This window comes from Ischnura elegans, chromosome 12, assembly GCF_921293095.1.
Source record: "Ischnura elegans chromosome 12, ioIscEleg1.1, whole genome shotgun sequence".
Classification (NCBI taxonomy): Eukaryota; Metazoa; Arthropoda; class Insecta; order Odonata; family Coenagrionidae; genus Ischnura; species Ischnura elegans.
This window is the reverse complement of record NC_060257.1, coordinates 77,997,760-78,021,057: the sequence shown is the minus strand read 5'-3', so window position 1 is coordinate 78,021,057 and position 23,298 is coordinate 77,997,760. Positions and strand designations below refer to the sequence as shown.

The 23,298-nt window shown below is 38.5% G+C and overlaps 1 protein-coding gene, 1 long non-coding RNA gene and 1 other non-coding gene across 3 annotated transcripts; 1 reads left to right on the top strand and 2 right to left on the bottom strand.

Annotated features, from left to right (window-relative positions):
• Positions 1 to 1,157: 1,157 nt before the first annotated feature.
• On the bottom strand, positions 1,158 to 17,732 carry LOC124169627. Its single transcript, XR_006867179.1, has 3 exons — positions 17,496 to 17,732; positions 17,303 to 17,404; positions 1,158 to 3,081 (listed from the first exon to the last, which is right to left on the bottom strand). It is a non-coding gene; the product is annotated as an uncharacterized LOC124169627 (long non-coding RNA).
• On the bottom strand, positions 16,364 to 16,436 carry Trnas-gga. The gene has a single exon. It is a non-coding gene; the product is annotated as a tRNA-Ser (tRNA).
• Positions 17,733 to 21,559: 3,827 nt separating the features above from the next.
• LOC124168731 lies at positions 21,560 to 22,168 on the top strand. Its single transcript, XM_046546998.1, has one exon. It carries the CDS (start codon positions 21,560 to 21,562, stop codon positions 22,166 to 22,168), a length of 609 nt encoding a protein of 202 aa, XP_046402954.1.
• The last annotated feature ends 1,130 nt before the right edge of the window (positions 22,169 to 23,298 follow it).

The following is a 23,298-nucleotide window of genomic DNA, read 5'->3' as shown; positions in this document are numbered from 1 at the left end:
AACACACAACCTGTAGAGTACAGCTGCTCCGTGTTCGGCGGATGAGATCGACAGTAATTGGAAAACTCGACGATCTCCACTCACTGTTATCCAGTCCCAGCGCCGAGGCGCTTCGATTGATCGAAATTAGTGATGTAGTCCACAACGCTCATTGAGAAGAGGTCGCGGAAGTCGTCACCCCAGCTCCGAGTAGCAACGTAGTTCTAACCTGCTACACCATAGCCCATGCAAGACTTGAGTTATATCAATATTTAGGAAAATAAGAACGTCGGACATTGTAACACCACACAAACTAAGCATTGATCACACAGCGCCCTGGAGAGTGGGAGCCGTCCGTGGGAGACTATCTCGACGACATGACTGATGAACTCTCGCCCCTAGGAGAGGGGTGCTATATTTCGGAACATGTGTCTGGCGGTCCTAAGAATTAAGCATACGTCGTCCACTCCAAATGTAATCCAGAATTTGAGAAAAGATAGTGCCAAGTCCGAGGAGTAGCTACTAACTCCTCCAGCGATGAAGCGGTGTGCTTTGATTATACTCTGACATCGATGGTCCCTGAAGGCGCTCCATGGCGAAGACTTACCTATTAACATAGACTCCACCAAACGAATAAGCACGAAGTTGCTACTCGGGAGGAGACTTAACTCTTCATAGTGGTTTACATGAGGAGGAAACGAGACCTGGACTACGACACCCTGACACCCTACCCTACTGATTTAAAAAGCGGAGAGTGGATGGTGAATGAACTGGAGAAGCAGCGTTAATTTTTATTTCCATTTACATAAATATCTATTCCTTGCACATTTTTTCTCTATTTTTTAATTTCATTTTCATAGTTCCACACACACAGACTGGTCAAAAGAAAAAAATATGAAAAACCGTTCATTTACATGAATTTGATATTATGTGATAAAAAATGAAAAAGAGGGTTTGCCTTGTTTAAATCATACTCTAGTCTTAAAACAGCAAACCTGATCCCACTATTAGAAATAACAAAAAATACACCAAAAATCATTATGTATTAACATGCAGTTGAGTTATCTGTGAAAAACATGAGTAAACTATTCCAATCCATTGTTGGGTGTACGTCTGCATGCTTAATATTTTAACTCGACGTTTCGTTCCTCTGGCAAAGCACGTTGTCAGGAGACTGAAGATGTAAATGACTGATGAAGATGAGATGAGATGAAGATGACTGATGATTTTTCCTTCGTACCGTTGTATATATTTACATCTTCAGTCTCCTGACGACGTTCTCAGCAGGAGGAACAAAACGTCGAGTTTAAATATTAAGCACGCAGACGTACACCCGAAAATGGATTGTAATAGTGCATCTAATCGCAGCGGAAACCTTAAAACCAAAACATGGGAAAAACACCCAAAATTGGGGTTTTTCGGATTTTGTGGATGTTACAGAGTGAAATTGGCAAATCTAACCCAGCCATTCAAAAGAATAAAAAAAACACAAAAAATACTTATGTAGAAGTTTGCCAAAAAATACCTACATATCCTAAAAATTCTTTTAAAAAATCAAATATTTTTCCTAAATTCAATTTTGAAACAAAAAAAAATTAAAAAGAATGTTCTACGGCATAAAAATATATGTTCACGAATTTTTTCAGATTATTGAAAGTGAAGGATCCCTTGGGAGAAAATCTTTTTTGAAAAAAAAAATTACAATAGGAGACCCTGAGGACCACCTATGCATCTAAACATTTTGCTGAAGGGGTTTCTAAATATTTACTTTTGAGTGCCTAATCCCAAATAAAAATCTAACTGAGCGCAGATTTTACCATCTAATCCCACACAGCCTTTCATACAAATTTAATTAAAAAGAAATATTATATGTATAAATTAGAAAAATCAATAATGTAGCCATAAATAATACAATGAAAATTGAATAATAATTTTTCACCTAAACACCCTGATAACCTAAGATAAACTGTAACACTAGAATTAGAAGGCCCAATGTCAATAAGAAATCTTTAGCTAAACCAGATGCTTCAGTTTGTCTGCATAACTCTTTACCATCCTTGTGATGCCTACCTTTTTTAAAACCATGAGATAAGAGACGACCCATCAGAAGAGCTATGTATTCATCCGCACAATGCCTAGGTGTTGGAGTTGGACTACTGTCCTATGGAAAGTCTCAATAAGAGGCAAAATTTTGAAGAGAGAATATGATGGTGGTGGCTTACCACAAACATATTGCCACCAATTGAGGACCTTACAAAATCATGGTAAACCAGTCCACTAGATTTTCTAGAGCAATGCATTTCAGTGACAATTGACATTTAGCCATGACAGAATACACCCATGCAGGCCAAAAATTCAACTGTCAGATGCTTTTATTTTCCTCCTGGAGAATACGTCTGTTTAGCATTAAAAAGTCTGCTAGTTTATTGGTCTCAGTCACAATTAAGTCACTAATATCACCTACCAGTAAAAGGTCAAAATAAATTCTAGGATCATGTCCACAGTCCAGTACTTTAAGTCCTAGAGTGTCAGTCAAGGAGAATGCATGTTTTTTTAGCCTTCTGTCCGACCACGCATAGGTTTTGATTCCAATCCTTTCCGTGAAGGCAGGGTTTTGAAGTGTCTCTAGGGAGCTCAGAGAAAGATTGTCCACCTCTTGTGTTTCCTCTTCAAAAGAGGAACCCCACTCAGAAACACCAAGCAATGAACTCTCACTGTCCTCGAAGTCCACAGAGGGAAGCACTGCTGATTCTTCAGGGGACAATGTTCTCACAGAAGAGGCACTAATTTCTTCCACCTTTTTCCTCCTTCCGAAGTGAGGGGAGGCTGATAGGAAGGTCAGCAGATGAAGACACATGGTCCTGGATGGAAGGCCTGGAGACATGTCACTCATGGCAGGTTGGCTGGAGTCAACTTAGAAATTTGACCAAAGGGCAAGGTGAGGGACACAATGGAAAAATTTCCTAGAAACCTCCTTCCTTTTATCTGATGGGGTGACTTGCTGACTTGCCTGGTAAAGATGTCAGTTAGCAAGTGTCATAGTCATCAAACAGCTCATAATTTGCTCGTGGATTGGATGAGCAGAAGTAGGAAGAATGTGACCTAAAGGAAGAAATGATAGGTGGAGTTAATTTACTGCATACATCATCTGATATGAGTAAATTCTTAAAAAGCATGCATAAATGCCATACGTTCCTCAACGATAACATAGGAAAATTAATTCATTATAAACTGACACAATGATGTGGAACTACGGATCAGCATAATTGAGCCATGTGACTTCCTATATGTGAACTAAATATATAGTCATTCCTAAGAAATAACATTGAACCCTTAAGAGTAATAGCCCCAATCACATATTCTTTAAACAACATCAACCCAGGATGATACAGAAAGTCCATTACTTTAAGTATTAAATCGAAGAAACTTGAAGATGAAGGAAGTTATGCTGCACTAATCTCAATAACCAAGGAATCAATGCGAACTGCAATGCGAAAGTTCAAGAAGAAAGTATTCGGTGAATTACTCGAAGAAAATCCAAAATCCTTTAGGTCGTATGCGAGAGAGCTTCAGGGAAAACGTTCAACCGAAGACTCGTTATTTGAAGAAGATGGTAAACTTGTCACCGAAAATATTGACCAAGCTAACACGTTAAATTCCCACTTAGAAAGTGTATACACTACTGACGATACTGAATTTAATCTAGATATCCCATATACTGAGGAATCGATGGAAGATATCTCAATGCGACGTGATGGGATAACTAAACAACTACAATCGACTGAGATTAGTCAATCTCCCAGTCCGGAGGGAATACCCACACGTGTCCTCAGGGAGTTAACTCCTCAGATCGCACCTTACTTAGGGAAAATATTTAAGAAGTCACTATCCGAAGGAAAGCTACTGCTTGACTGGAAAATTGCAAGCGTTACACCCATATTCAAAAAGGGAAACAGACATGACCCAATTTCATTAACATCGATTAAGGCAAGATACTTGACCATATCATTACCTGCAATATCATGAATTTCTTGGACATACGTAACTTCCTCCATGACTGTCAGCACGGATTCCGAAAAGGTAGATCATATGAAACAGCTCGTGCTCTTTCTTCACGATGTTCTAAAATCTGGTGAATTGAAGAACAAGCTGATGCATTATTTCTAGATTCTAAGAAAGCATTCGACACAGTACCTCACAAAAACCTTTTATACAAATTACAGTCATGTGGATTAAACGAAACAGTGGTAAACTGGATAAGCGACTTTCTCAGCGATCGTAAACAAAAAGTAGCTCTTGACGGAATTACCTCCGATGTAGTCAAAGTTACATAAGGTGTTCCACAAGGAAGCATAATCGGCCCCCTTTTGTTCATTATGTACATTAATGATCTCTGCTCCCGCATCAGCAGTAACATACGTTTATTGGCTGACGATGCAGTCATCTACCGCAAAATTACTGATCACTCTGACATTGAAATTCTATCATCAGACTTAAACAATGTTCATTTGTGGAGCCAAGAGTGGGGACTCGAACTTAATATGAGCAAATGCATATCGGTACATTTCTTGTGAAATTCGACCAACTATAACCATGATTATGCTGTGGATGGTATTAACAAAAAGGCAACAGATCAAGAGAAGTACCTGGGAGATACGATAACCGCTCGTGGGGAACACACATAAGAAATATTTGCAGCATAGCCCTGAAGAAATTAGGATTCGTCAAGCGTATTATGGGTAGATTTTTGGATGAGAAAGTAAAAGAAAGGAGCAATTTTGCACTTGTCTGACTGTACCTTGAATATGCAGCGAGCCTATAGGATCCGGTGCAGAAAGACTTAATCCGCGAACTGAATAAAATACAAAGGAAGGCTGCACATTTCGTAAAAAACAGCTATGGGTGTACAGACAGCATTACCCAGATGTTAAGCGAATTAGGCTGGGAGCCACCAGAGACTCGGAGGCTGTGCGCTAGGCTCAGATTGCTTGAACAATTGAGAATGGATACTTTAAGAATGACACAGAGAAAATAATATTAGAGCCACACAATATTTCCAGATCCGATAAAAGCGATAAATTAAGCGAGATGTTTTACCAAATGGATAGATATGGGAATTTTTCCCCTGAATCATAAAGGATTTTAATAAACGCTAGTCCCAACTTCGTTAGAGCACTTCACTTTCATGCGTAAATGGATGGTGTCCTAACATCCCCTGCCACACGCCTTTTAGGCGGCTTGCAGGGTATTATGTATATGTAGATATGGATGTATTCCAGGCAACATAAAAACTGCACAATTTTATGGTGAACACATGCAATTTATCTCAGTAAAGCCTTGCTATTCCAACGTAATGACGAAATCAAAATGTAATACATATCTTGGATGATTACTCTGCAATGAGCAAATAAATAGTTATTTTCATTTGGGACCATCACTTTGTGTCCACACTTTCCTTTAAGCATACATTAAGTACGAGGTACAATGCTATATCAATCAAGGCCCACTCCTCCATTCAGTTTCATAAGAGGAATTCAATTGTGACGACTTACACTATATCACAAAAGTAGAACATTTTTTTCCATAAAAAATAACATCAGTATGTTTATGAGAATTCCTTATTTAATAATTAATTTTCATGAACTGAGGTTAACTTAGCAAAAATGAAAATGTTATCGCATAATTTTGAATTAAATGCAACTTCCAAAAAATGACTGGAATAATTAAACAGCTGTACATTAGGGTGGGTCGAAAAAAGGTTTTTTTTCCTGATCAAATTTGCCCTATGCGGGAAAGTTGCGAAATGATATAAGGATCTCGCACACAAATTGTTTTTCAAATCGGATAATATTAACCACTGCCGCCCGAGCTCTAAAGTTTAAAATTTTGCGAAAAATCAGGCTGATTTCTGAATCAAACGGCTATGAAGACGAATTTTATGAAAATATGGGATAATGGATAATATCAAGAGTGCATACATGTTTATAAATTATGAAAATGAAATTTGAAGTTTTTTTGACAAAATCTATGGTTAAAAAAATGTCTATGAATTAACAACAAAATTGGAGTATAGACCACCCGCACAACACAACTCATTTTTGCCTACATTTCTAAAATTCCATTTCGGGGGCTAAATTGCAGCTGAAATAGTATTTATTTCGATTGAATTTCATTTCTTATCAAATGAGTCATAATATGGTAGTAAATAACCCCACAAAAAGTAATAATAAGGTAAATTATTTGAAATTAACATCAATCATAATGACGAATAACGTACCTGTGGAGCTATTTTCAACAAGAAATTCAGCCAAGGCTGAGAAAAAACATAACCTGCACACCAAGCATTTCACTAAGAAGCTCTCTGCCAGTTTCGTAAAGAAACTACCCAGAACTCACCACGAGGAAGAGGCTACCATGGAGTTCCACCCGTGTCCCCCCAGCCAACCTTCCGAAGGACACGATTGTGAAAGCACATCAATTACTCTGACAAAATTATTTTGTGATTTTTTTCGAATTTCGGCTGAATTTCTCCGTCTCTTATGCACGATAATGCCCATCCATGCCTGCGTTCTATACTGCACACGGATTTTGATGCTAACATTATCATTTGTACCATCCTTTCAACTGCTTGTTTATGGCAAGGAAAAGGTACTTCTAATACAGATCTTTCCGTAACAAGGTCTTCCAAGTTTTTGTTTGTCATCCCAGCTACTATTGGTGGTTGATTTACCTCAATTGGTTCCCAGTCAACCGAGTCAATATAATTTTGAGCATCAAAGGTTAGAAAGATTTTGTGCTTTCCCGGCGAATGGGCTGAGTGAAGAGTTCTCGGGATCGCCACCGGGTCAGTAACTCCATATCTGCCGTCGTTTCGATGACCGAGTCGGGCATCGAAACGTCGGCAGGTATGGAGTTCCTGACCCGGTGGCGATCCCGAGAACTCTTCACTCCATCGAAGGTTAGCTTTCGAAAATTCGAATTTCCTCAATTCCTCCTGCTGAGTTTCTCTTGATTTCAATGTATTTGTGATCGCCATTGCACGGATTTGTCTGCGTTCATTGGCTAACATTGCAAGCAGAATATTCTCTGCGTGAGCAAAATTACATTTCCCTGAATCATAGAGTAGCGGCGTTATTTGATGTCTCTATCTATATGTTTCATAAAAAGAATCATGTTCATAATATGCTTCGGGCCTTCTGTTCAATATTGTCTCAATTTTATTGAAAACCGCATTGGAGCGTAAACTTCGATAACAAATTTTGCCAGGGTCATCAGTTCTTTTGACGGTGCTGAACGATAGTTCATTGCAATGACGCAGGCAAACAAACCAATGCAAAGGTCTTCTTATGGCCATTTCCATTCTCCTGATTACTCCGGCATGGCTTCCGGTGTTAACCTCAGCTCCATCGCACACAATTGCTTGGAGTCCATCGATAATGATCATTTCCTCCCCTAGAAAATTCGCTATGGAATGTTAGAGGCCAATAGCTTTGCTGACACATGGGGTGACATGCCATAAGTAGCGTAAACCGGGCTCTTGAACGAGGGTTACATGCTCCTCAACTATTGTTTTTCACTTTGATTGACTATAAACGAAAGCAGAGTCTTTCCTCTCGTCGAAGTAAAGCGCTTGCAGTTTAACAGTTCCCACATTCCTCCGAAGAGAGGTGCGCAATCTTTCTCTTTTCCTTCTAACTTTGTTCTTGCCAACAAAAAGTACATTGACTCCTTGAGTAACCAACCCGATATCTATTAGGTGCGCAGATGCAAGTGCTGCAGAGGAATGGTTTGATATGCAGAATTATTCACAGGATGATACAAATCTTGGCAATTTCAAATTACTTACACTAACCTTTTTCCATGAAATCCTCTCCTTCACTTGCATTACATAACTCTCCGTTCAATGTCATTTCATCACCTGAGTCTTCCGAACAGAAGTGTTATGACAAAAAATAGGGTGGAATATTCGGGTGTTCCTTTTCTCCTTCCAACCTGCAAAGCCTCGTCTTCCTACTTTTAGTCTCCTGCACATCGATGGTGCCTATAATCATTTCCCTGCCACTTCTCTGTCCTTAGGGAATTCCCATTCTAAACTAGGCATTTTCGAAAGAATATCACAAACAGAATCAGTCTCACTAAAGCAATTTACATGACGCAACATCAAAAAGCTGACGTGCGAGACGAAGAAAGTCTTGCTTCAGATCCATGAAAGCATTCTTGTTGACAGATCGAATAATATTGCGATTATTTCCATGATATTGAATAATTTGTCAAACAATTTGCCTATATCCAATAACTGGGATAGAGGATCTATGCCAAATGCCTTCAATGGCATAAGTCACTGTCTCCGCGATTCCCGGCAGAGAAATGATGGTATTTTAACTTTCTTCTTAAATGTACCGATCATTTTCATCATCTCTTAATAAGTGGGCAAATCAGTACCCATGAAATTTTCGGGTGCAACAAATATCACGCACTCCACTCCACGGTACGCTTTCCCTCTATTCTAACTATTGCGTCAATTCTCCCGTAATCCTTTGGAAGGTTGGCTGGGGGGGGACACGGGTGGAACTCGATGGTAGCCTCTTCCTCGTGGTGAGTTCTGGGTAGTTTCTTTACGAAACTGGCAGAGAGCTTCTTAGTGAAATATTTGGTGTGCAGGTTATGTTTTTTCTCAGCCTTGGCTGAATTTCTTGTTGAAAATAGCTCCACAGGTACGTTATTCGTCATTATGATTGATGTTAATTTCAAATAATTTACCTTATTATTACTTTTTGTGGGGTTATTTACTACCATATTATGACTTATTTGATAAGAAATGAAATTCAATCGAAATAAATACTATTTCAGCTGCAATTTAGCCCCCGAAATGGAATTTTAGAAATGTAGGCAAAAATGAGTTGTGTTGTGCGGGTGGTCTATACTCCAATTTTGTTGTTAATTCATAGACATTTTTTTAACCATAGATTTTGTCAAAAAAACTTCAAATTTCATTTTCATAATTTATAAACATGTATGCACTCTTGATATTATCCATTATCCCATATTTTCATAAAATTCGTCTTCATAGCCGTTTGATTCAGAAATCAGCCTGATTTTTCGCAAAATTTTAAACTTTAGAGCTCGGGCGGCAGTGGTTAATATTATCCGATTTGAAAAAAAATTTGTGTGCGAGATCCTTATATCATTTCGCAACTTTCCCGCATAGGGCAAATTTGATCAGGAAAAAAAACCTTTTTTCGACCCACCCTACTGTACATGTATGACTGATTTCTTCCATCAGTTCCTCTCCCAAAACTTGAGGGTAATGATAACTGGTTATTGTAGTGGGGAGTGTCAAAATTCTGATTCACACGGAGGAGGAAATAATTTAACTCAAAGCTAATTGGCACCTGAATGTTGCAAACATGGACACTATGTGAACAAAACTGCCTTCATTGAATTTCATCCCATGCCATCACCATGCACAGAATTTCGAAACTTTATGCACAACATACTTCTGTAGAATTAAATTCCAAGAGCTGTTGCCGAATAGCAGTAGAATAGGTTAAACTGAGAAATTCTTATATTAAAAAAATTCATATGACAAAAAGAATGGGATTTGCTGTTGTTGGGGTATCTATGAGTGCCACCAACAAATGGAAAATAGGAACTGCTCAAACATATTCTTAATACCTAGACTGAGTGTGTCAAGCATTCACCTAAATAACTGAATCATCACAACACTATAGATATGTCCTCACAAATATTGATCTTAATGCCATAAGAACTGCTGTGGTAGAAACTGACATCTCTGATCATTTTCTCATTTTCACTACAGTCTCAATCAAACTCATACAAAGTGATCAGTAAAAGAAATTCCAGTGTTCATGTTGCGTATTTTCAATACATTTAAGCTCACTATTGGTCTGAAGTATATTACGCTAGTTCCTTCGAAAAAAGCTTTCAGGCCTTTTACACTACCTTCCAACATCACTTCGATGTGGCTTTTCAGCTGGAAAAAAATTAAGGGTTGCTCAAAGCATAAATCCTAGGTCACCATGATATTCATTTTTACTCCAAAGTCCTTAAAAACCTTGCAATGGAATCAAAAGCATCAGGTAATGAGGACTGTGAGGCACATTACAGGTAAATGAATATCTGGTATAGGAAATTACTTGTTACTGCAAAAAGGATGTTTAATGACAATACTTTATATAATGCAAGCAACAAAACAAAACCTGCCTGGAAAATTATAAATGCTGCCAGAGGAAATTTCAAAAATCACTCTTTACCTAACATAAAGGATACTACAAAAGGCTGACAAATAAATCACACCACCCTAGCTGATCTTGCAACTCAACATTTTTTCCAAAACCCCAAGTCACCGTCATCCAATAACCCTTTCAGATTGTCATTCTTTACTAGACCTTGCAGAGAATCTGATCTCATTCATTAGCAGAGTCAATCATTACCAGACTAAGCCGCAAAGAAAGTACTGGGCCTGATGAAATAAGTGGGAAAGTGATATTATCTTGTTTTGATAGTATAAAATTACCTTTAATACACTTAGTGAATGAATCGCTGAAACTAGGTATTTTCCCAACACCACCAAAAAGGTTAAGAATAATACCACTCTACGGAAATAAGAGCAACGCTGATGACCTCTATAACTATAGCCTGATATCACTACAAAATAAGTTTTCCAAAATTTTTGAGAGAGTCGTGTATACTCAATATCCTGCATAGAAAATTAAACCTATTCCCTAAAGACCAATATGGTTTTCAAGGAAAATCCACCACGTCTGCTATTTGTCAAGCAATCGACAATGTACTACTCTCCAATGTTAACAAACATGAAACCTTGGGGCTTTCCTTCAACTTCTCCTAACAATTTGATCTAGTGAATCATAAGCTCCTCTTTCACAAACTAGGTCGCATGGGCATCAGTGGCAAACCTCTTCTCTGGATTACACCTTACCTTCACAGTCCATCTCAGACAGTTAATCCTTTGATCGATGACACTAAACATACCTCTAGCATTATTCACCCTCAATGGGTGTCCCACAAGGGTCTATTCTTCTAATACATCAATGATTTACCTGCAACTATATCATACACAGATAATATTACACCAATTCTCTATGCAGAGGACACAAACATGATCATCTCCTCTTCTTCACAAAGCTACCACATTGAAAAAGCTAGGCAAGTTGCAGACATACTTGTAAACTGGACCAAAGATAACCATTTAATTGTTGTAAACACTGAAAAAAAGCAAATTTATTCATTTCTCCACCACTAATAATCTCTCATCAAGCTTCCTGATTAAGAGCAATCACAAATCAATGGAGAAAGTGTCTTCTCTTCAGTTTTTGGGGCTGTTTGAGTTCAAATTTTTCTTGGACCCAACATACTGATTTTTTGAGCCATAAATTAAGTTCCACATGTAATGTTCTTACTGAGACAACTTATCCATACAGTGAGAAGTTCAGTTCAGTTCAGAAGAAAAACAGTTCACTCCTTAGACTGTACTAGGGAGAATTTTATTCCCATATCCTACACAGCATCTTATTTCATTGCGCATTTTGCGGCTTCAAAAAAAAGGCTGTCAGAAACATAGCCCAAAAACCATACAATCATTCATGCAGACCCTTATTCAAAGAACTGAGCCTTCTACCACTTCCTCGCATTTACATAACGATCACAGTGTTGAACATCAAATCGAATATTGTTCACTTTCTCCTCAATAGTGACCATCACCCCCATCACACGAGGTGCAAAGACGATATACTATACACAAATATAAGAACAAACTTTAACAAACTTGGTCCCAGGGAAAAGGGGATAAGACTGTACAAAAACTTCCTGCTCATATGAAAAATATAAAAAAAATCAATATATTTAATATGTATTAAAAAGGTTCCTTTTACTAAGATCCTACTATTCTTTGGAGGAATATATTTGATTAAAGGAAGGGCTTGATGAAATGTATACAATGCGTTTATTTGTACTGGATGTTAATTATAAGTTAAATATGTTTACATTGATTTATTATGTTTTCTTTATGATTGACGTGCCTTATATCATTGGACAAATGTACCTTGCTCTTTGGGGAAATATAAGCTATTATTATTACTTTTGCACCAAAGACAAAGTTACTTGTTACCAGCAGTAATTAGAAATAGTCGTGAGTTGAAAGTGAAAAAGAATGGCCTCTACCATGATAACTTAGTAAGCAAGGCTATTGCCTGCTGTGCCACAATGTGAAACTAGAGACCCAAACACTTGGTTTGGAAAACCTAGACTGAAAATCACCTAGGAGGATGATGGCCAAGTGGTATAGCTGGTAGCATACTTGACTGACAATTGAGAGCACAGTTTGAATCCTGGCTATGCCAAATGATTATTGTGAGATTCATCCATAATGCAAAGAAGTGTTTGATGTCTGATAGACTACAAGAGAGACCATGATAAGCTGGTGTTAGCAATGGTTTATGAAAATAAGATATTGCGGCCATACAAATGATCTATGTGCCATACCTTTCAGCAAATCTATGAAACCGAGTACTGAGGGTAATAAAATCAAACATCTTCCGTAAAAATGACAGTGTAATTGGGGTGTAAGGGTGACATTTGGGAAACTTATATGATCACCTGAATAAAAATGTGTGTGCTGGCACTTGATTTTTACAGGAGTGATAATCTGTGCATACAGGGTTATGTTAAACGTTAGCATTCATTGTAGTTTTGACCACTTTTGTTAGAGAACTTCCCCTCATATAAAAAATAATATTGTAGAACACGTCGAAACCAGTTGCAGAATATTAAAATAAGTGTGGAAAGCACTAAGTGCCTTTATTTTATTTTTGCATGCCAGGGGTCCCACTCCAGTTAAATTATAAAATTCACGGTTATTTCCCGGTTTTCACTGTCTAAATGCCGTCAAGTTCACGTTCTGTTGATAAGCTATTTTATGCAGAAATATTGATCACATAACAATCACCAGCCGGACGTTAACTAAAATTTCATCAAACATGATAGACGCCGTGAATGCAAATGTGGCAATCAAAGTGCTACAAGGCAGGTGGCAAGGATGCCAAAGGCCAACATCTACAAATGAAATAAACTGATGGGTGAGGTGAATGAATGATGTCACCTATCGTTAGCAAAATTCAGGGCCGGCCAAAGGCTGTTGAGTGGGAAAATGGAGGGAGCAGGATGGCATGGAAGTGAAGAAATGTCTGAATTTGTGCCAGGGTTAATGAACACTTCGGTTACCAGTCTAACCGGCTTTGGTACAGTCTTAAGGTCAATGTGTTGTAATTACGCAAGGACCAATAATTGTGCTTCGAATATATGTGTGCAGATAAATACATGGACAGTGTCTGCTTGTGACTGACCTTGAAATATGATCGACATATGACTTTTTTTTACATTTCAACCATAGTTTTACCATCAAACCAGACTAGAGAGATTTTTAAGGTTTTACGATGAAATTCACGGCTTATTCATGGTTTCATCCACAGTTAACTCACCAACCATCAACTTCCCCTTATGTCTTCATAAAAGTTTTCAGTCCTCAGTATGAGAGCCTGGAACTACATAGACTCCTCCTTTATCTCTCATTTACAGCAACCATAAATGCTCCAAACCTCAGAACTACAGTAGAAGGCATATAAGGTAATGGAGATTAGAGACAAGAAATGAAGGTCACAGTGAACCTTAGAGGAAAAAGGCGAACTCCTGTAAGTAGTGGACTCGTGGATGGATGAAAGAGAAGACAGCATGAGCTATTACTTGTGATAATTATTTCATGAATTGGATATGATGCAATTGTGACCACATAGACAATCAATATGCCACAACTATCAAATCAACGGAAGCAGGTGGCAAGGATGTCAAAGGCCAACATCTACAAATGAAATCAACTGATGGGTGAGGTGAATGAATTCAAATATGAATCACTCGCTTGGATCCAAAATTACTACTCACAACAAGAATTAATTGAACATTAGGACAAGATAAGTTATGACAAAAAATCTTCCTCAGAGAGCCCTCCTCTTGTAAGTTAAAAAAAGAACGTGAATATTTTCATCAACTTTTCATGTGTTGGTAGCTTCATTGTAGTTCCAGCTCATTTACTAGTTCAGAATGAACTTTTCATTGAGGGAAGGGATGGCTCACTACAACTCAGCGTGTACACTGCAATGAATGACACGAAGCCCACAAAGATGTAGGATACACCCAGTGGCTTTAACCCTTGGGCTGCTGGGGTTTGTGATTTTATCTACCAGCCCTTGTGGGAGATGAGAAAGAAATATTTTTCCCCTCTAGCCTAGCTCTTTCAAGTCCAACTACACATCAAGGATGCAACAATAAATAGTCAGTAACATCGAGAGGAAGATATAGAACCCATATGTTATTAGTGTTTAAAACAATGGAATGAAAAAGCAACAGGTGGCTGGTGGAATGTGCCTGCGAAAACTATTAGTAACAGTTGGAGAAAGGCACATTTCGACTTCTCCAAAAGTGAAGGAGAACTTGATGCATGTCCAAGTACCAGTACCAGTTGTGATGGCGGTACGACGATCTAATTATTAACATAGCTAATAATTATTCATCCAAGAAACTTTGAAATCAAATACCACGTAGTTAAAAATGAGTCAATGAATTTTGTTCTAAGCATGCCTCGACTCGGGCATTCACATAAATTGACTGACAGCGACAACCGATTCACTGTGCGTAAGATCAAGAAGGACCCTATACCCAGCACTTCCAAGGTAACTGCTTACCTACAGAAGTGTGGTGTTTACATGAGCACTGTTCAGAATGTGTTGCAGCAAAATGGGTACCATGGCTGAGTACCAGAAGTAGGCAGAACCTTCGGATCAGCGTGATCAATAACAAGAAGTGGGTAGATTTCGAGCAGGAACATCAATATGAGCCTCTTGAGCATTGGGATCTTGTGCTTTTCACAGACGAGAGCAAGTACAGCATATTCTACTCTGATGGCTGTCACATGGAGTGACATCAGAAAAATACAGAGCTTGATCCCAAGGAATTGAAAGCAACAGTGAACCATGGGGGAACCATGGGGCAGTTCTGTGTTACTATGGGGATGCATTAGCTAGTTTGGAGTGCACTTTGTGGCAGGGATAGTGGACCACAAGATGTAAACTGACACATTGGAACAGAATTTGTTCGTTGGTGCTGAGGAAATGGGACCTAGAAACTTTCCCTCCCGTCACCCCCACTAGCTTTAGCCACACCAACAAAGATAAAATGAACAGAGAATAATTCGGAAACATAATAAAGATACACTCGTATGTTACACAGAAGTTTTAATAACCGACCCAGGTTTCGACAGTACACTATGTCATTATCAAGGTGACTATACACAAATTTGTGAGCTTGTATATACCAGGGAGGAGGTGGTGATGGTGGGAGGGGGAAGAGCTAACAAGGAAATGGATTCCTCAAGGTCAGTGGATTTACTTGCTGAGTCCACAAAAACTGATAATAAAGGAGAGGAGTGGGAGGGGTACAGAAGGTCGTTTACCACACGTACATTTTTTTTGCGACATGCTCTTAAAATTTCTAAATTCTCGAAAGGAAGTCCAACTTTTTTCCTTTATAAAGATTGTGAAGAACCTTGACTTTGAAATCACTGCTATGGTTGCAGTCTAACTAATGTTTAGCAAAATTAGAGGTTGAATCGCCTCTTACCCAACACTTCATGTGTTCATTTGCCCTAGTTTTTATGGCACATCCAGTCTGACCGATACATACAGAATTACAATCAGGCATATTGCAATACAATTTATATACACCGCTTTGGTCCTTGTCAGTAAATTTTGGCTTTGAATTCAATAAAAAATTGCCAACAGTTGTCACATTATAAAACGATAATTTTACTTTATCTTTTGGTAACATTGCAGTCACCCGATAAGATAGGGGACTAAGGAATGGTATTTTCCCCAAGAGGTTGCAGATCTATCACTATTAGGATATGTTGAGGGCAAGGTTGTGACGTCTCCATTGTGTGCTTTTTAAGTTTCTTACCAAGGATTTTGTCAATTGTAATTGATTTATACCCGTGTCGAACAGCAATTAGTTTGAATTCAATTGATTCGGCTTTTACTTGATGAAAATCCATGTTGAAATGAAAATACACAACCTAGGTAACTTTTCACTGGAAAAGTTATTGGCACGACGCGTTTCGATGCTGAGGCGTCTTTCTCAATTGTCTCAAGACTTGAGAATGACGCCTCAGCGTCGAAACGCGTCGTACCAATAAATAATTTTCCAGTTTAAAGTATACCGGGACTAGCCGCGGTGATAACTTTTACGGGAGTCACCCGCAATGCACAATCGTGCGAAAGACCACAGAAAAAAAATCATTCGCCTTGACCGGGATTCGAACCCGGATCCCCCGATTTCCGGTCGAGTGCTTTAGCCAGTTAAGCTACCAAGGCGTCATTCTTCCCTGTGGATATTAATATATATATTAATAAAATAATTTTCCAGTGAAAAGTTACCAAGGATGTGTATTTTCATTACAGCAATTAGTTTTATGGTGGACTTTTTAAAAATTTTAATTTCACATGGGAATGGCGACCAAGCGGTGTATTAAGGAGTGAAATGCCGACATTTTATGCGTGTGATGATGACACGAATCGTTGGGTATAACAACATCAGAGAATAATTCGTCCCAACTCCAGTCACTATGGTGCGCTAAGCCAATTAGAATTGAACTAATGGTTGTTCATTTGTTACCATACTTCCACATTTCGGTGTCTGAATGGCAAAGGTCTGTAAGACATTATATTGATAGCACTGATTAAACCTAATGTTCATCTTAAGGGCATATAAAAATTTGAAGAAGCGTAGAAAAGCAAAATCTTAAACCAAAATAAGTAAATTCATAGAAAATGTTGAAATTTAACTGTCTACGGAGCACAACCTGAATTACACAGAAAAGATATGGATGCTCAAATATTGAGGACACAAGTAAGCTTAAGGGGAATAAGAATAATAAAAACTTTAAATGTAAACATGATTTTTCCATGTTTTTGTATCCCCTTGAAATTTGAGACAAAGAAATTCTAGACTTCCTAGAGGAGTGGTAACCCACCAACCCCTTACTCAAGCTCACACGAAGCCATATTTACTGAATTTCAATTATTCAGAAACAAAGAACCACACTACGCAAAACTTTGCAAACAAAATCAACGAGGTAAATCTCCCGTAATACGTTGCAACTGATTACATGCGGAAGGTTCCCGCGACTGATAGTGTGAAATATTAGAATACGGATGGGTTAAATCCGTAAAAATCTCACCTTTTTCCACTTCCACGGCGGCCAACTTCCTTCCTAGTTCGGGCCAAGCATCAACAAATGGACTGCGTGATCACTTCGCGAAATGCGGTTGCTGCATCCATTCTACATTATCCAAAATATTCAAACAGGCGGAGTGAAGTTAGCAAACATGATCTCGTGGAAGAAATAATTCACCACTGTGTTGGTTACTCACCTGGTGGAATGAGGTTATGTGAGGTCACGTTCTTCACCAACACAAAATATGATTGCCACGGGAGTATTTAATGATATTTTAACTTAACCGCGAAAACAATACTCAGGTATTTTATGCCCGAACACAACTCTCACGCAACGGGCATAGCAACACGATGCAAAACTTTGGTCGGCGAAAGAAAACAAAACCAAACATAAATGTCAAAGCTGGTCAAGGCCAACGAGTCCAACCAGGGAAGCCGGCCAGTGACCATATCCGATGCTATGTTGTTCCCTCAGTGGCGCCATGACTTGGGCAAGAACTAATTCCCGGGAATTATGAGCTCGCAAACATGCGACGCAAAATTCTTCCGCCGCAACACAAAGCCACTGAAGATGTTTTTATAATAATAATAATTATATTTACGGGCAGAGCCCTTTTGCATGTATATGTATAAGAGCGACAATAAGCAGTCATATTTAGATACAGACACACACAAAAATAAACTAATGTTAAATACGATTGGCCTCGTTCTGTTCCTAACGATGCTGAAGAATTATTAACCTTTTTCAGAGGAAGGATGAATTAACGGTTGAGCAAGAAATATAATGTGGAGCTATGTGAATATTTTAAAATTATGCAACTACCGCGGCGAATTATATTCTAGAGATCAGTTAGAAATTTAAAAAAATCTATAACCAACAGGATAACCCCTGATAGCAGTTGACTTTATAATTGCACATTTAAATGAAAACCAAAAAATAAAGGAGATATTTTTTGATATGAGAAAATCTTTCGAACCTGTGGACCATGCACTCTTACTGTTAAAATGCTTATCCCTATGAATCATAGGTATCTCATTAAATTGGCTGAAAACCTACTTTACTGGACGAAAACAGAGGGTAACCATTCGGCAAAATGGCATGAACTATTCATCCTCACTCAGGGAGATTGAGAAAGGAGTACCACAAGGGTCAGTACTAGGTCCACTGTTATTTTTAATATTTATTAATGGCCTGACACTAAGCTGATGAAAAACCCTTATAAAAATGTATTTTATGCACTGATGATGCGAGTGCTCTAATATCTTGCAAAACTGTTAATGAAGTATTAAGATCCAGAAAGCCATTAATAGAAAGTATAATTGAATGGTTTACAAACAACAACCTGGTTCTAAATACTGAAAAAACGCAAGTTTCAATCTTGTCACATAGACATTCTCTTTTACATGATGACTTTGATTTCGGCATGGTTAAAAACGTAAAATTCCTTGGTATTTATGTTGATTCATACTTAAAATGAGACTTCCACACACACTCTTACGTAAAAATTAAATACTATTTTCTAACTGATGTCTATGATCAAATATACTGTCAGAATGTGTTGCAGATGCTGCAACAGGGGTACAGGAACATTTTTGAAAAATGACATGCCTAGAAATACATTTTACATCATTTTGGCACTAAAGATTTAACTTGAAGTAGATGCAGTTGTTATATTTCAAAACTAGATAAAATTTTAAAATAATTTTATTATTTCTCTGAGCTTTGGGGGGGATATATCCCCTCATCCTCCCCATAGCCATGCCACTGAATACTTTTTTCCTCGATGTCGGTCCTAGGTCAGTCCAACAACGCCTTAAGTCGGCTGCAGTACGCTGTGATTTCTGATGTAAAACCGAAGTCGGGCCGACAAAAGATGCTACTGGGGTGGACTATGGGGTTTTTTCTACTCCAGGATATCATATGGTGTTATGCTCTGGGGTTCCTCACCTAAGTTGCACAATGTTTTTTTAATTCAAAAGAAATTGTTGACGGTAATGCTTAAACAGCATCATCAAGTTCACTGCAGACCTCTATTTAAAAAATCAATATTTGTTAACTGTGCCTTGTATATACATATATCACTCTGTAATCTATGCAAAACAACACTTTAGTGACTTGACACAAAATAATAATATACACTCCAACAACACCAGAAAGTGTAATAATTTACATTTACACCAAAAACATTTACCCATATCACCAAAAGGACCCCACGCACTGTGCACAAAACTATATAATCGATTGCCTGCCCGTATAAAATGTGACGATAGAATACCTGTGTTTAAAAAAATGGTCTTTGCTTACCTAGTCGAAAAGCGCTTCTATAGTATTAATGAATATTTGAGCCCGTAACTTGTAAGGCCTTACATTGTAGCATTTTGCATTCGATGGGTATATCACACTTTAAATTAATATTTGATATCTTTACTTGTCCTATATACCTGCCTTGTGTGTGACTGCATTGTATCATGTGGACAAATAAAATAATTCTAATTCTAGCAACGAATTTCTCATAGACGTCTCACCATGGTCTCGAACATCGCGTATATATCAGAGATGTAATCGAAAGACGTTCAGATTTTCTTTTTAAACATATTTAAAGGCAATCAACCCTTTCCATACCAATTGTTTAGGAGCGATTCTGCAGTTGTGGTAATTAAAATCACGATATTTAATATGGATTTCTTACCATCAAAAATTAGTCGTTAAAAATGATCGAGAAAATAGGCCGTAACTATATAAATCGTACTTAATTATTTTTTTCGCCTAAAATTAAAGAATACCATAGTTAAAATGAACATTTTTAGAATCTGATGCAGTGAAAATTTTTATAATATCCCCACTTTTAATTACAAAAATAAAATGTTCGATTTTTCACGTAATTTTAATACAGTGTAGAGAAAAACTTAATTTTTTTCTCATAGGTACGTAAATTTTTTAAAACCACATTATTAAACAGAGTATCAACTTTAATTTTCAAAACGGAAAATCCCACCCCAACTTGCCACTCCACCTATTCGACCCAGAGTCCTCTAGATGGCATTTCTCTACACTACTCCCTCATAGGGTCTTTGTAGTGTATTATCAACAATCCAGAGGACTCTGATCCGACCTATCCTATCAATAGTTGTGTGCGCGAGTGTGCAACCGCCCGATGCGAAATATTTTGATGTTTGTCTCCAAAACAATCGAAAATAATTAATAATTCGGATTTTTAAGGAGATTATTATTATTACTCCGGAAATTATTCGTATTACTGTTATTTCAGTTAATTATGAGTGAAATTTTGTCATAGTCCATCCAATTTCATCAAATTTATGATTTGTTTAAAATATCACGTTTTCGCTATTTTTTTTACCTAATATTAAGATAAAAGTAGTTAATGACGCTTGCCGCACATGAGATAATTACACCAGGAGTTAGATTGAAGTCTATATTATTAGACGGAGAAGAAAAATCTAGCTCTAACAAGCACCCCTCCGATTTTTTCGTGGTAAATCCAAATGATATCTGGCGGTTCTCGCATCCCTTCACCCGCAATACAGGAGGTAGGCGCTCGGGAACTTAACGTGGTATGCGTAGCAGTTCGTTTGATAGACAGGATTATCCGTAAATATTGGGAGCATGGAACTCAATTACTTAATATTTGCAGTGCCTTTATGATACGTACCCTCTTCTCACTGTTTTACCCTCGGATCTTTGTGCGGGAGACCCGTGCGGACGGTAATGAACCTAACGGTTCGGTTAATAAATTAACCTAAAGGTTTAACGAGAAAAGTAAGTAAAAAGAGGTAATTAATATAAATTCTGGAAGTCTTGATAGTCCACGTCGAAATTCGTAAAAAAATTATCACAGAAAAGAGTTCACTAGTTCATTACATTTTATCGGTGAGATAGAATCAGACACTCTAGACCAGTGCTTAGTTTACATACAAACACCCCAACACGTTTAATCCACACCATTTTCAAATAAAATATATCATCTTTTATCAAAGTTTTTCATATGTCCGCAGGGCCTTCTCCTCGAGTTTTTCCATAAAGAGGTTGGCAATGATTGGCGATAATGGTGAACCCATGGCTGCTCCTTTCCGTTGCCCGTAAAAGGTTCCATTCCACACAAAGTAGGAGTTAGTAAGGCAGAACTCAACCATTTTCGGAATGTCTTCTTCCAGTCCTTCAGCGACGAGAGACTTGGTGATTTCGACGGCCTCTTCTATAGGTATATTGGTGAATAGGGACTCCACGACGAAACTGACGAGCATGTCAGTATCGCTGACTCTCAGTTCTTTGATGGAAAAACTCGAGGAGAAGGCCCTGCGGACATATGAAAAACCTCCAAAAATGTTCCTGAGATACGTCGACGACACTTTTGTCGTGTGGCCGCACGGAAAATCTGAACTGAACAATTTCTTACGGCACTTGAACATCCAAAACAGCTCCATCAACTTCACCATGGAGATCGAAGAAAACGGTCGGTTACCCTTCTTGGATGTACTTGTCTCCAAAAAACAGAACGGAAGGCTTGGCCACTCAGTGTACCGTAAGCCAACGCACACAGATCAGTACCTGAATGCCAACTCCCACCACCACCCTCAGCAGAAGAGAGCCACCTTTAGCACTCTTTACCAACGTGCTTTTTCCATTTGCGACGGAGACTCCATTGAGAACGAGAAACGCCTCATCATCAATGCCTTCAAGAAAAATGACTTCTCTGTCAACACTATTGTCAACATGGTCGCGAAGGAAGAGAAGAAGCACAAACAACTTGCCCAAAAAACGACCGCCGAAAAAACGGAGCGGGATATAGAAGAGAAGAAAATCTTCAATTATGCCGCAATTCCCTATGTAGCCGGGACATCCGAAAAATAGCAAGAATTCTGGGGAAACATAATATAGTGACACGTTTTAACTGTGTCACGAAGGCATCCAACCTCCTATGCAAGGCCAAGGATCGCGTGCCCATGAATACCCAAAGCGGAATATACGAAGTTAAGTGCTCTTGCGGAGACTCATACATCGGCCAAACATCAAGAGCCATGAAAATCAGAATGCAAGAACACCTAAGGGCCACCAAAAATAGACAGTTTCGGTTATCCGCCATCGCCGAGCACGTATGGGAAGGACCAACACGCAATGTGGACTTCGAAAGCGCAAAAATCATCGCTAGAGAAAAACATTACTTTCCACGACTCATACGAGAGGCAATAGAAATCGCGAAAACATCCACTTTCAACAGGGAGGACAGCTATTCGCTCTCAAACACATGGAAGAGACTCTTACCCACGGACCAATCAGAACGCACCTAGCCCAAACCAAGGCCTATATAAGACGGGCAAAAAACCTGCATCCGATACTTCGTACCTGAAGACGCTAGCTGCAACGCCGGCGAAACTGTCGTCTTGAAGATGAATCGACGCGGAGGTCAACCCGGAAACCTTGCTACGCATGTTTACCTACGGTACATCATTACGGTGTCAGTCAGGAATGTGGGGCGCATTTATTGTGGGGGCGCATTGAGGGGACCTATTTAAAAATACAAAACCAATAGGCCACCCGGCGTTGCTCGGGAAGGATAGTACACAGAGAAGGGCAAATTTTGAGTTCATGATCGCATAGCAGGATTTATTATATTCACTGTTTGAGCGCGTCAATAGGTGGGCCTACCCGGCAAGATGTCGCACCGCAGGTGTATTTCGTGACGTGAAATACTGTAATGAGAAAACGACGCTAAAGACGTGTTAAAAATAATAAATAAATCCATAAAAATAAAATCCGCAAAATCCTCGATTAAATACTACTTATTCTATAAAACACATTCTGCAACGTTAATTGCGTAAGTCTCTTTAATCATAGCTGACCATTAATCAGAGAGAATGCGTTCACAAAAAAATGGGATGTGAAGCAGCCATCCCTACTGAGCAAGTTTATGGCAATGCATTGCCGTCACATTGATATCATCCTCGGTGCAAAGGCAAAGGATAAACTGCTGCCCCTTCCTG